The sequence below is a fragment of the Poecilia formosa genome, unplaced genomic scaffold, assembly GCF_000485575.1.
Source record: "Poecilia formosa unplaced genomic scaffold, Poecilia_formosa-5.1.2 Scaffold308, whole genome shotgun sequence".
In the NCBI taxonomy this organism is placed as follows: Eukaryota; Metazoa; Chordata; class Actinopteri; order Cyprinodontiformes; family Poeciliidae; genus Poecilia; species Poecilia formosa.
The window spans coordinates 144,530-158,813 of record NW_006800247.1 but is presented as its reverse complement, the minus strand read 5'-3'; the positions used below and the strand labels follow the sequence as shown (position 1 = coordinate 158,813).

Here is a 14,284-nt window from a genome sequence, read left to right as displayed (position 1 = left end):
TGCCTTTTGCAGACACGTCTGGTTTCAGGGTTTGTTTTGACTCCTTGTTGGTTGACTCGGTGTCACAACAGGTTGGCAGCTCTTCAGGTTTTTCTTTGGGTTCAGATTCCAACACGCGCTCAAAAGATTCATCCACCTTTGTACAAAAGCTATTTTGATGATCTGAAGTGTTTGTCTTTTTAACATAAAGCTGAGGAGTTGCATGTTGTCTTTCAGGGGAGACTGAATCGTTCGTTGTCAGGTCCATCATTGAATCTGAGGTAGTATCGAACAGAGTAATTTCAGGCAAGCATTCATTGTTGATCATAGAGAAATCCTTGCCATTCTTTTGTGTCCTTGAGTCTCTGGTTGATTTTTGACAATTTGCAGCATGAAAACTAGAAGGACCAGCAAGATTAGGACTGTATCGAAATTTAAAAGGCTCTGGAGATGCGCTTTTATTCCAGATATTTGGGTTTTTAAAGACTGGGGTTAGAGCATACTGCACACCTGACAGCAACGACTTTGCCTGGAAATCACTGCTTTTATTCTTTAAAGCAGGAGTGGAAGAGACAAAAGCATTCACACCATCTTCTTGCAACTGTAAGGTGAAATTCTCAGTGTTTTCTAGCTTTGAAGAGTTATCAGCTTTAGGATCTCTAGGTGGAACATTTTCACGGCATTCATCAGCATGTGGATCCACTGTGATGTATGAGGCTCGAGTTGTTGTGGTATTAGCCATGAGAGAGCGACTCCTTTGTTTTGCTTTGAGGAAGACTGAAACAGGACTTTCCTCTTCTAAAAAAAAAAAACAATACTAGAGAGGCTTTAAGCACATTTTCTTCAAAGTTCTCTCACAGTCTCAAAGCAGGCTCTCTGTGGAGGAAAAGAAAAAGATAAAAAAACAACAACTGTATTCCTAATTTATAACAAACATAATTCCACCATTCCACAAGTTTAATGAATAAAGAAATAGAGTTGGTGTTTGTTAATACAGTTTGATCTTATGCTGCTTCCTTTTCTTTGTATGAAAACCTGTTAGTTTTCATATTTGTACAATCAGAGGCCACTGAAGGGACTACAAAATAAAATCAAAATTATTTGCCAAAACTATGATTATATTTCAGGTGCCTTTCATTCAAATTCAGCTGGCTGATACAATATTTGGCCACACTGATTGACTTCCACTGACTTTATGTCAGACAGAGAGCTTAGGAAGCAAAATCCTAAGTCTAGGGAGAGTGAGAGAACAAAATATGGATTAGTTTAAATTAATTTTTACAACTCAGCATTACAACATTATGGTTTCCTAATATTTTTGAAACACTGAGAGCAAACAAAATTCTGATTATTCAGAGAAAACTGGCTGAGATACTCATCTTAGCCACACAAAAAATAAGCAAATGTTGTTGGCATCAGATTTTTAACCATCAGTGGAAAAAGCCATGGAAAAGTTTAACCACCTGAAGGGGTCATATTATGCCGTGGGTGTGGCGTGAATACCAAACTTTAAAAGTTGTGGCTAAACCAGTTGACCAGCTTATCCACATCCAGACCCCTACATAAAACTTTATGGGCTAAAAAAATACAACTCGGGTCAAAGAGAGGAAAAAAAGGGGGACAATTGATACCAACTTTGTCTGTCCGATGGTAAAATATGTAACTAAACTAAACATGGAGAAAACATTTCAGACGCTTTCTAAAAATAGTCAAGAAAATATATTATGTTTTACGTAACATCACTTGCACGTGTTCACTTGGTAAAAATGTGGTGCGACAAAAAGTGTACTTATTACCTGAATAAAGAGAATCAGTAGCGGACCTAGACGAACAACACTACAGTTTTAAACTGATGACCAGATTGAGCCGTTAACCTCTCCCTTCTTCCAGAGTCAGTAAACTTAATGAAGACGGACTCAAACGTTTGAACATAGGCAAATACGTTTATAAAAGTATTACTGCTTAACTGTTGCTAAAACACTGAAAAGTAACTGAACGTACGCATTTAAAGGCTGTTGCTAATGCGCAGTAACTGTGGCAATTTCAACGAAAAATTCGCTTAAGAAAGCTTACCTTGGAGAAGACACGTCTATTTTATGTTTCAGGATGTATTTTAACAGGCGATCTTTAGTTTTAGTTCAAAATCATAAACTTTAAACCACCGTGATTTCGGACGAAATGCCAAAATCCATAAAAACAACACAAGCGTTGAAACGCCAGTCTAGTTTGAAAGTATCAGTTTCCTCATTTTATAATAATACCAGCCAATCACAGCCCGATGCTTCTTCTTCGTGACTCTTATCAGAACACTTTATCGCCATCTACCGCTTGAACAGGTTTATAAAAGAGGAGCTCAGAAAATAACCGACAGTTTTTGTAACAGTATTTTGATGTATTAAAAATACATATATAAAGTAGTCATGGCTGACCTTGACAAATGACGACAAAAAAATGCCCAAACAGAAACTAATAAATATATAAAAGAATGATTACTCAAAATGCCCGTAATTTCAGTTAAACGGCGCAGCCATATTGTGAGTGGCATTTTGTTGTAAAACAAGTTAAGCAGTGTCAAGAAAACCTTACTCAAGTAAGAGTGGAACTACTTCAACATATTTTAACTTACTACCTTGAAATAATATTTAAGTAAGAGTGAAAATGTTTTTGGTAAAAAGTCTGCTCAAGTACTGAGTAACTCGCCATAACTTCTGATTCAATATTACACAATAACGTCATCAGACAGACAAAAAATTAAAAGTTATGTTTGTCTCACTTTCACATAAACTATAGGTGAGTCTCTGAATAAATATGGTGAAACTTAATTTTTTTTATTCAGTAAAATTACTCACAGTAGGTTGAGAAATGTAACTTAAGTAAGCGTTGCGATACTTCATATTAAAAGTAAAAAGTACAGTGTAGTAAAAAAGAAAGAAACAACAACTCTGTATTTGGTTTTGCTTTATTATAAAGGCTAAATACCAAAAAAAGTACGTAGTATGAAAATCTCATCAATGCTTTTAGTTAGATAAAAGACCAAAACAGAGCAATATTTATAATATAGTGAGCTATTCACAGAAAGCATTCAAATTATTGTTGTCACTCTTTGGGAGTTTTCTTCAGCTTGGTCTTTAGTTCAGACATGAGTGGATTTCCAAATCTGTGGAAACATAAAAAAAAAGAAACAAAATAAATTTTCTTTTGCTGAAAACAACAAAGTTTAGGGTGTGGGAACATTTTGTTGCTTCGGTTTTACCCTGGTTGTCCGGGTGGCATCCATTTGGGTCTCTTTGGTGCTTCATCCTTTTTGGCAGCATCACTTTTCTCTTCCTCTTCCTTTTTCTCATCAGATTCCTTTAAATTTAGAGTAAAATCACATTTAGCTTTCCCCGACATAAAGATAAATAGCGATGTATGAATTAATATAGGACTGAAGTGAGTAATCTCATTAATCAACTGCAGAAATAATTGTCAACAAATTGATTCATTCATTAGTTAATCACTAACTGGAATATACAGACTCTAAGAAAGATAATTTGTTGAGGTGACAACACAGTCAGACCAGTAATTTATACAGAACTGTACAAGAATATATGCATTTTACATGCAAGTCCCTAAAAAACTGTACACTGAAGAAATGATGTGTTATTTATGGAGAATTATGACCACTGAAAAAAAATCTGACTTTTTCTCAAAATCTTGATTTTATTCTCAGAATTCTGACTTTAACTTCAAATTTTAGTCTTCTGAGAAAATAATCCAAAATCTGAAAAAAGTCAAAATGCTTAATCCTCTTCCTTAGCTTTTGCATTTTACGTATTAAAATATTTTAATGTCTAATTGAATCATTTAATTTTTTATTTATTTGCATCTTTTAGTGTATTGTTAATAATGCATTAAAAATATTGAAGTGCTTAAATGAATACTCTGAAATTTTTAATCTGATTAACTGTCAGAATAATCGATTAAAGAATCATTAGATTAATGCGACACCTGTGATTGTGTTTCTGAGCTGTCGTCGTGTCTTGGGGGCCGTTGTGTCTTCTTTAAAACAGGAAAACCTGCTCCAATCCCTGAATTCAAACATAAATACATAAATAATAATAATAAAAAAATGTTGAAAACAGGGACTGATGTGCTGCAGAGAATCAAACCTACCAGGCAGTTTGATCCCGAGCCCCAAGCCGCCTAGAGGCAAACCCACAGGAACTTTACCAGGCACCGGCAGCGACGGAGTTGGATCCACAGACGGCTTATGGATTAAGGAGCGGGGGTCCGTCGGGGGCCTAACACGAGGGTTTTTCACCGCAATGCGAGACTTTTGCACTGCAAAGTCAAGCAAGGCGGCATCAACCTGCAAATAAAAAAATCATCTCATTCTATGGCTTATCTGCACACTGCAAGAAATCAGAAACTTACCAAATATTTTAGTCTGTGTTCTAGTGCAAATATCTAAGCACACTTGAATTAAGACAAAATTAACTTACAAGTAACTTTTCAGCAACGTATGGGAGCTTGATTTAAGTCAATAATTGCTTAATATTAATGAAAATGTTCTTGTTCCACTGGCAGATTATTTCACTCATAAGACATTTTTCCCATGTGTTAATTGAAATAACACCTGGATGAAACTAGAACATTTTCATCCATGTTAAGGGATTATTAGCTAAAAACAAGCTCCTGTATCTTGTTGAAAAGTTTCATCTTAATTCAAATGTACGAAGGTATTTACACCAGAAACTAGACCAAAACTACTTGGTAAGATTCAGTGTTTTTGCAGTGAACTTCAGAGAACTGATATTGCTTTGGTTTGTCTGAAACAATACCTCGGTCCAATCTTCTTCCAGCTCAGTCCCGCTTGGGGCTGGAAATGATTCGCTGAGATCTTCTGAAGGTTTTTCCTCTGGTGCAACCAGGGAGAAATTTCTCTTCTCAGGTTCATTCTGAAGTTCACCTCCAGAAGGCGATTCAGTCAAAACACTTTCCTCCTCTGACAGAGGAGAGATCTGGGCTTCACTGGAGATGTCGGACTCTGTTGCTTCTGTCAGCGACGTAACATCTGCTTCTTCATTGTCTCCACTCACTGCGTCTGTCTCTGGTTTAGTTTCATCCTGCTTCTCTTCAGCTGTGCCTCCTTCCTGATTCGGATGTTTTGGTTCTGGTGATGAAACTCCTGAATCGGGGCAGGATCCGATCTCACCGGATGCTCCCTCTGCTATCGGGTAAGGCTGAGGAGTTTCAACCATTTCTTCGATCAATGCAGATTCAGAGCTAGGTGTAGGAACTACACAGATGTCTTCTGAATTGTCATTTTTGTTGGGAAGTAATCCGGTGTCTCCTGATTTAATTATCTGAATCTCACTGAAAGTCTGGTCCAAAAACCCAGAGTCCAATGTGGTCAAGGAAGTTTCTGTGTCTTCTGAAATTGCCTCCATCACGCCCTCTTTCTTCTCCTCTGATGATGTTTCGCCTGGTTCCTCTGTAAGTTGGTCTTCTTTAATCCCACCAGTGTCCTTTGACATCGCTGTCTCGATCCACAAATCAAGGATTTCTTCATCAATCCCATCCTGATGTTCTTCAGCCGGATTTTCTGAGTGTTTCTCCGTTTCTTGTGGCTCATTTGCAATTTCACCAAGGGTCGTCTCAGATTCATCAGCTGTTTCTGCGTCTGTTGTTATCTGACGCTGCAATAAGGCTGATTGTCCTGTGATCAGATCAGATGCTGTCCCCACTGACTGAAGAGTCATGATCTCATTTAAATTCTGGACTTCGTGCTCCGGCTGACCTTTGTCTTGTTCTTCAGTGTCAAACCTCACCGACAGAAGTTCAGTGGCACTTTCATCAAATAATTTAGGCTCAGTCTCATGGTCATCCTCCAATCTAAAAGCTTGTACAAGTTCTGGACCAAGACTTATCTGTGTCATCTTCCCTTCTTCACTCTTGGGGGATTCAGGAGTTTCATCTGCAGAATCAACTCCTTCATCAGCTGCTACAGCGTCTCTTTTCTCACAGACATCTTGGGGCAGCCTGTTTGTTTCCCGTTCAGCCGTTTCGTCCTCATCCTCCAGTTCAGGCTCAAATTCCTCATCTGATTGTTTGATCTCTGTCTTCATTGAAGTATCCAGTAACTCGACCTTTTCTTCCTCAGAAAAATGATCTAATTCCAGATTTACGTTGTCGCTTTTTGGCTTCTCTGTATCTTCTGCAAATTGAAGCGTTCCAACCTGCAACTCCTTCTTGCTTTCCTCTGTGCTGCCTTCTCTTATCAGTAAATATTCACCTCCTCCTGCTTTGCTGCTTTTAAAGACCTCCACCTCTTCTGGTAAGTGAATGGTCTGAATTTCCTCTGAATTTCCCCCCTCGAAGAACCTTTGTGTGGTATTTTCATCTGACTCGAGTTCATTGTTGTGCTCAGGAACTGCCTCTGGAGTTTCCTCGCACGCCTTGGTGTTGAGCTCGTGAGACAGGCCAGCCTGGCCTTCAATTACCCCCGAGGGAACGTCGCTAAAGCCAATGTTTATTTCCCGTTCAGACTCGCCTTCAGCTTTTACAGTAAGTGGGGCGGTTGTGCAAACTATTTTCATGCAGATCTCTTTGTTGGAAAGCCTCTCCTCAACATCTGATGAAATTTCCTCCAAAGTCATTTCTTTCTCTGTGTGCATACTGGTGACATCGTCCTCTTTAAATGTAAACTCAGTTTTTTCCTCTTCGATTCTTCTTCTGCTCTTGTCCTCTTCCAACTCCTCATCTGTTGTCTGATTCAGATCTTCGGTCATCTGGACATTGATGTCAGTTAGCTCATCTTTGCAGACAGGGAGAAGAGTTTCTACTTTAGTTTTCTCATCTGAGAAGTTCAGCTGTGATGCATCTTCACTGAGGTTTGCATTTTCCAGCATTGCTGCAGAAGCTTTATTGTCCCTTTCTTCTTCTGTCTTTTCCTTGCCGCCCTCTTCCTCCTTTGTTGGGGTGCTTTTTTGCATCTTGCTTTCCTCCTCAGAGTCTTCTTCATCTCCTTCTTCATCATCTTCTGCAATGTCCGCCAAGGTTTCTGACACTTTCCAACGATCATCCAGTCTCACATACTCCTCTTCTTCACTTGATTCAATCCCGTCTCTCACTCCCTCTTTTACCTGTACATGTCCAGATCCAACAGTTGCTTCCTCTTCATCGTTTCCAGGTGCCTCACTCTTTTCCTCAAAGTCTTTTTCACTTTCCTCTCCATCATCTTCCTGGATTTCACTGCTCTCTTCCTGCATGTCTTCTTTGGCTTCATCATCAGATTGGTCGCTGTCTGTTTGGTCGAACTGCTCCTCTCCTGTGTCTTCATCAGCCTCGCTGCTTGTGGCACTTTGAGTTAAAATATTTTCTTCTTGTCTGACATCTTCTCTGCTACTCTTATCCTGCTCTTCCTCTACACATGTGACAGACTCTTCGTCCTCAACCCCCTCATCCTCAACCACACCAGACAACTCTTTGCAAACAAGGTGTTGAGTTTCCACTTGTTCTGTTCTCTCTGCTGAGTTTTCATTTTCAGATTTCAGTTGCGATGCATCTTCACAGACGTTAGCATCTCCTAGCATGACTGTGCCAGGCTCATCTTCTTTTTGCTCTTGTCTCTCTTCTTTCACGATGTGTTGTTTTTCCTCAAAGTCTTCATCTCGATTGACTTCCTCTATTTCACCTCTCTCTTCCTGAAAGTCTCCTTTGTTTTCAACTCTTTCTATTTCTTCACAAGTGTCCAACTTTTGGATCTCAGTTTTCTCTAATCCAAGTTGGTGTGTCGTCGTGTCTTCAGTGATCAGCTGATCTGCAGAGTCGTTTCCTGTTTGGCTAAACTGCTCCTCTTCTGTCCTCTGATCATTCTCGCTGCTTGTGACACTTTGGGTGGAAATATTTTCCTCTTCATTTGTCCTGCTCTTATCTTGTTCTGACTCTTCTGTTGTCTGTTGGTTTGCAGCTGTATTCAGATCTTTTTCAAAAACAATCATCTGGGCGTTCTCAAACTCATTGCAGACAGGAAGAAGAGTTCCTACATCGTTAGTTTTCTCAAAAGGTAACTGTGATGCATTTTCACAGATGTTAGTAACTCCTAGCATCGCTGCGGCAGCCTCACCCTCCTTTTGTTCTCCTGTCTCTCCATCAGTGGTAAACTGTTCTGTCTCACTTTCTTCCTCAAACTCTTCTTCATTTTTTTCTCTATCATCCGCCTGGATTTCATTGCTCTCTTCCTCCAACTCTTCTTTAACTTCATCCACTTTTTGGACGTCATCTTCTCTCTTTCTGCTCACAGACTCTTCCCCAACAACTTCTCCATCACCTCTTTTTTCCAGCTCTTCATCATTTGCCTCATTGGCTGTATTTTCTTCTTTCTTTTCAATCACTTCTGTTTCTGCAGAAGTGTGCAACTTTTTCTCTAGTCCAAGTTGATGTTCAGTCATGTTTTCATTTATCAGCTGTCCTGCAGAGTCATTTCCTTTTAGACTAAACTGTTCCTCATCATCCTCGCTGCGTGTGACACTTTGGATTAAAACATTTTCCTCATGTTGGACATCTTGAACTGCTCTGCTGCTCTTCCTCTTCTCTACCTCTTCATGTGTTGCAGACTCTTCCTCCTCAATCCTCTCACCCTCTCCCACACCTGACAACTCTTTGCAGACAAGATGCTGAGCTTCTACTTGTTGCATTCTCTCTTCTGTGTTTTCATTTTCAGATTTCAGCTGTGAAGCGTCTTCACAGATGTTAGCATCTCCTAGCATCTCTGCCGCAGCCTCACATTCCCCCTGATTTCCGCTCTCTTCCTTTGCAGTGTGTTGTTTTACCTCACTTTCTTCTTTCAAGTCTTCTTCATTTTCTTCTTGTATTTCATCTCTCTCTTCCTCCAGGTCTTCTTTGTTTACAACCTCATCTCTTTCTGCAGAAGTGTGCAACTTTTTCTCCAATCCGAGTTGATGTTCAGTCATGTTTTCATTGATCAGTGCCTCTGCAGAGTCATTTCCTTTTAGATCCTGTTCGTCCTCGCTGCTTGTGACACTTTGGGCTAAAATATTTTCCTCTTCGTCTGCTCTGCTACTCTTCCTCTCCTCTGACTCTTCATGTGTTGTAGACTTATGATCCTCTTCCTCCTCAACCCTCTCATCTTCTGCCACACCTGACAATTCCTGGCAGACAAGAGTTTTCACTTGTTGCGTTTGCTCTGCTGAGTTTTCATTTTCAGCTGAGAGATTCTTGCCTTCTGCCATCTCATAATCAAGATCTGCTGATAATTCTTCCACGGTCACATCTTCTTCTGCAGTTTGCATAATGGTGACCAGCACATCCTCTTCTGTAATTGTAAACTCGGTCATGTCTGGTTCTGTTTTTTGCACATCTTTGCTGCCACTTTGAGTTAAAATATCTTCGGCCATCCGTCCGCTCTTGTCCTGTTCTGACTCTTGTGCTGTTGCAGCTTCTTCAACGACTCTCATCTGGACGTTGTCATCCTCTGATAACTGTCTAAGCTGAGTTTCTACGTCTTTAGTTTTCTCATCCGAGAAGTTTTCATTACCAGAGCCCAGCTGTGATGCATCTTCACTGATGTTTGCATCTCCTAGAGTCGCTGCAGAAGCTTTGTTGACCTTTTGATCTCCTATCTTTTCATTGCTTTCCTCCCCTGAGTTTTCTTCAGCTTCTTCCTCAATGTCTGCCAAGGTTTCCATCACTTTTTGATGATCACCCGGTCTTGCTTCTCTTGAATCCAAGGGAGTGATGTCTTCAATCTCTCCCTCCTTTACCCATACATGTCCAGATCCACTAGTTGCACGCTGTCCATCGTTTTCAGGACCCAGACTTTCCTCACAAGTGTCACATTTCTCGATCTCAGTTTTCTCTTGACTGCCTTGATGTGCCTTTGCACTTCCTGTGACCAGCAGCCCTGCAAAGTCATTTCCTGTTTGAGAACGTTGTTCCTCTATTAGGTCCTCTTTGTTCTCATGATCTTCTTCTTTGGGCTTCAAGTCGATGTCTGCAGCGCAGCGCTCCCATGCAACAACTGGCGAAGACAAACTAACAAGGGAAACAGTCGAAAGAGACGGTTCCTCGCCGACTTCAACCCCTCTGGCGTCATCATCATTTTGGCTACCGTCAGCCGGCTCGCCGTCGACTCCAGGTTCATCTGAGGATGTTGGGTTATTATTGGTGGCTTCAACTGCTTGTGGCCTCAGGAATCTGCTCACAGCTTCACTTATGTAACACTGGGGAAGAGATGGGAAAGTGTTATTCATCTTAATGAGTGTGCTGTGCACAATCTGACGCAGAAGAGAGAAAGACATAAGAAGGCACTTAGTTCCACTTGTACACTAACAGTGCAATAGGCTTTTTACACAATAGAGTCCTTGCCACTTTGCAGGCTGATTGTTAAAGGCCCTTTCCTGTTTTAGATCAACAATGGTTCATTAGAGAGTCTGAAAGAAGTGGCCTTCGCTGATTACCGATTAAATAACAGATCTCACTTATGTAATATTAAAGGTGTGCTGTTAAAATACGTGCATATTCCTGATATGTGCAAAACATGACAACGTTTTACAGTACTGTGAAAAAGTCATTTCCTATGTCCTTATGATCTGCTCGCAAACAAACAGGTATTTTTGTAATCTCCTACTTTCTAAAGATGTTTCAAAGAAATGTTGTCTGTTAAGCCACTTTGCTCTAAACCTAAGGATCATTTATGCATCATAAGGCTCTTAGGGTGATTTCACACCTGATAGTCTGGCAGACTTGGTTTGATTCAGGTCCAAAACTGCATTGTCCATTTGTGAATACAGTTATGAAAAACACAAATAGTTAATATAAAGCTATTTATGTTAATAGCTAAAAGAGAAATGCAGCAAACTGCAGGTACTCAGGCAGACAACCAGGCTTCATAACAACTCAGAGAAAAGCTTTACCATTCTTTACTATAAACAACAATAAATGTCCTAATTAACATATTTATTGTTGTAATCATAAATATAGTAGATAACTTCAGAAGCAAGACAAATAATTTCTGCATTTCAGTTGAAAACAAAACTGACTGGATTATTTTTATGCCTTTTTGTTTAAAACCTTTTGCATAAATACCACTAAATAGTGGTAAATTTTATTCAAAGTTAGCAAACTGTCAGTCATATTGTAGTGTAAGACATCTGCCTATGATAACTCAGTTTAATTGGTAATAAAATGGCATTTTAGCAAAAAGAACTAGCAGCTAAAACCTGACAGTGAACATAAGAAGGTTTACAAAAGAGATATTTAAATATCTGAGGTCTTGTGTTCAGTGGCGCCACCAAGTGGGGTCGAGGTGCAATTACCATGGCTGTAAATTTGATGCCCCACCTCCAATCAGAGAGTCTGCATCCTGTTTATGAGCATAATTCAGAAGAAAAGAAGGCGAGTGCATGACGTTCAGAAATATTTTAAGGCCTATTAGTGTCTTTTTCTGTCCTTCATCAACCCACTCTGTTCTGTTTCCAGACAGCCTCTGCAAAGTCATGATCAGAAATCAGGAGTGGGCTGAAATATTTTAGACACGACCCTGATGCACACCTTGAGTTTTCAGCCATTTCATCCCAACATGCTTCATTAAGTCAATTAATTGACTTTAGAAACAAATATATTCACATAAATGTATGTATTTATATGAATTATGAGCTGATAGTGAGTCCAGAGTTAAACCTAAGAAACAATATATTGTCTTGCTTTTCTTCTCTTTTCTTTCTGACTGTATCAAGAGTTTTGTGTTGTGTATGGGAGCAAATTCCTGCCATGTGTTGAAAAAAAAGAGAAGAATTTGGACCTCTTATAAGACATACATTTATTTAGAATTGGATAAGTCAATATCATGAGGAAGTTTGTAAAAACTGCAGGATATGAGATTATTAAGTATGGATGTGACAAAAACCACGACTATTGAAACTCCATGGACTGACTCAAAACATACTGTTGCTAAAGTAGCAACAGTATGCTACTTTAGCAACATACTGTTGCTAAAGTAGCAACAGTATGTTTTGAGTCCTGGATATAAAGGAGAAGGATTTTAGATTGAAGAAATCTAAATTTTTTTCAATCTAAAAGACTCTATGTTTGAGTCTTATGTTGAAGTGAGAAAGGAAGTACTTCTTGTATTGCTGCCTTGTTTGGACACATTTTTGACTTTAGATCCTACAGAACAGGTTAACCCTTATCAGACATTCATAAGAATATAATTTTATTAAACTTAAGCTGTATCTTTTCATTAGAATGAATTACAAGATATTATCTCAGCTGAAATAATTAAGTGATTATCATGAGACATCAAATTATACACTTTTTCCCCATCCTGGTGGCAGAAATGGGCTTCCATAAATTGTATCCCACCATACTTTATTGCCAAAGGCAGCATTATTTAAAGCTGCACTATGTAACTTTTATTCCAAAAACAGTTTTTACATATTTGTTAATATTAGACAGATAATGTGTGAAAAGATCGATTTTCCTCCATGAGCTGCTACCAATGGAAGAAATGCACCGCTCCCGTTCAAAAACAACCAATCAGAGACAGGAAGGGGGGCTTAGTGTTCCCCCTGCTAAATGTGCTAATGACAGAGAAACAACTGACCTATACAGAAAAACCGTTTATCCTCCATCATCAGTGGCTATGCTAACTAGCCTGACCATTCACAATATGCTATGCTAGCTGTGCTAAGCTCCGCCTCCTGGCTCTGATTGGTTGTTTATAGTTAACATAAGCGTAACATACTGTCACGACATAGTGACATTTTCAATAAATATGGAAATATATAAATATACATGTATATTTTATCATAATGTTTAAACTGAGCCGATGTGTTTAAGCAGAGCAAATAATTTTAATAAATAGTAAACAAATAAAGAAGATAAAAGAAAAAAGCGGAGAAACGTGACCGATGTAAGTTAAAGACCAAATATAGATGAATAGAGGAGGGAGGAGCAGAAAACAGGGGACATGTATGTGTGTAATGTGTGTGTGAGAGACATCTAAACAGAAAGACACTATTAAAACATTAATGCTCATGTCGCAACTTTAAACTTTACCATCAAATCTCTGTAAAGTTAACCTGATATCTGCTCACCCAGACTGAGATCAGCGTCCTCTCCACCCGCTGAAACGGACCGTCGGGGTCCGGCTCCATCTTTGCGCCTCCTTCCTTGTTTAACTCTTGACCATTTGAAGCAGAGAAACAGAAAAGCGCAAGAGTTTATCCAGAAGCTTCATCAGAAAGCTGCTTCCAGACGCTCCTGCGTCCTGCAGGTGGACTTCTCTCTCCTGGCGTTTGTCCGGCGCTGTGACCAGGAAGAGGCTGATCCCAGCTGAGCACCGCGTCGAGCCGATGCGCTGCAGTTTGCGGATGTAAACAGCGCTACTTTTGACACATCAGACCACTAAAATGCATGTGATGAGTTGCTGAGCTGCAGTGAGAAATGCAATTTTAAAATAACTTTGAGTAGGCCGAGTCATGACGGGGAAAACTTCACCAGTGCATGAATTGATCTGCACTTTTTCCCCCAGCGATGCATGCTTAGTATTTATTTTTAATTGTTGCACGCTTAGGCTCAATAAAGCAGCACGGGAAGACGTTTGTAGAAGTTAGGAATTGGAGAAGTTCCTCAAGGTGATAAAATTAGACTGCACAGGGTTTATCAGCGGCAGTTTGACCTACAGCACATTTCATCTGCTTCTACTTCTGTTTCTGTCACTACATGAAGAGAAGTGACAGAAACAGAAGTTAAAAATCTTATTTCACACAGAGCCGTGAAAAGGTCGTTGCCCCCTTACAGATTTCTGCTGTTTTGGCTTTATTGTTGCTGCTTAAAGTTTCAGATCTGGAGAAAATGTCAGTATTAGACAAAAACTAAAAAACAAACAAACAAACAAACAAACAAACAAAACAAACAAACAAACAACCTGAGTAAATTTAAAATTAAGTTTTCAAATTATACACTGCAAAAAACACAACTCTGGCCGATAACTTAACATATACTGGGGAAAATGTTTTGCTATAAGTGAAATAATCTGTCAATTTTATCAATATTAAGGAATTATTGCCTTGAAACAAGCTCCTGTCTTGCTAAAAACTTACTTGGAAGTTAGTATTGTTTTATTTTAGGTCTATTAAGATGTTTACACTAGAAACTAAACCAAGAATACTTGGTTAGATTTGTGCTTTTTGCAGTGTAATCTCATTTGTGAAGTGAAAAGTTATCCTAACCAACCTGGCAGTGACATCTATGTGGCATGAGACTGATAATCTGAAAAAAATCAAGCTCCTCTGTTTTC

General features: G+C 39.3%; 1 protein-coding gene and 1 long non-coding RNA gene across 2 annotated transcripts; both read right to left on the bottom strand.

The window, feature by feature from the left end:
• Positions 1 to 40: 40 nt before the first annotated feature.
• Positions 41 to 2,289, bottom strand: LOC103152331 (uncharacterized). The gene is made up of 2 exons (XR_477725.2): positions 2,053 to 2,289; positions 41 to 855 (listed from the first exon to the last, which is right to left on the bottom strand). It is a non-coding gene; the product is annotated as an uncharacterized LOC103152331 (long non-coding RNA).
• A 633-nt stretch (positions 2,290 to 2,922) lies between these two features.
• LOC103152330 (titin homolog) lies at positions 2,923 to 13,360 on the bottom strand. Its single transcript, XM_007572749.2, has 6 exons — positions 13,080 to 13,360; positions 4,803 to 10,205; positions 4,135 to 4,330; positions 3,970 to 4,049; positions 3,233 to 3,330; positions 2,923 to 3,136 (listed from the first exon to the last, which is right to left on the bottom strand). The coding sequence occupies exons 1-6, from the start codon at positions 13,137 to 13,139 to the stop codon at positions 3,076 to 3,078; spliced, it is 5,898 nt and encodes a 1,965-aa protein (XP_007572811.1). The 5' UTR covers positions 13,140 to 13,360; the 3' UTR covers positions 2,923 to 3,075.
• Positions 13,361 to 14,284: the final 924 nt, after the last annotated feature.

What these genes read in the sequence shown, in the direction of transcription:
- LOC103152330 (XM_007572749.2), bottom strand. Translation starts at nt 13,139, where the DNA reads ATGGAGCCGGACCCCGACGGTCCGTTTCAGCGGGTGGAGAGGACGCTG. An exon ending in GGACGCTGATCTCAGTCTGG is followed by an intron (nt 10,206 to 13,079) that starts GTGAGCAGATAT and finishes TCTCTTCCCCAG; the next exon opens with TGTTACATAAGTGAAGCTGT. An exon ending in TGGAAGAAGATTGGACCGAG is followed by an intron (nt 4,331 to 4,802) that starts GTATTGTTTCAG and finishes TTTTATTTGCAG; the next exon opens with GTTGATGCCGCCTTGCTTGA.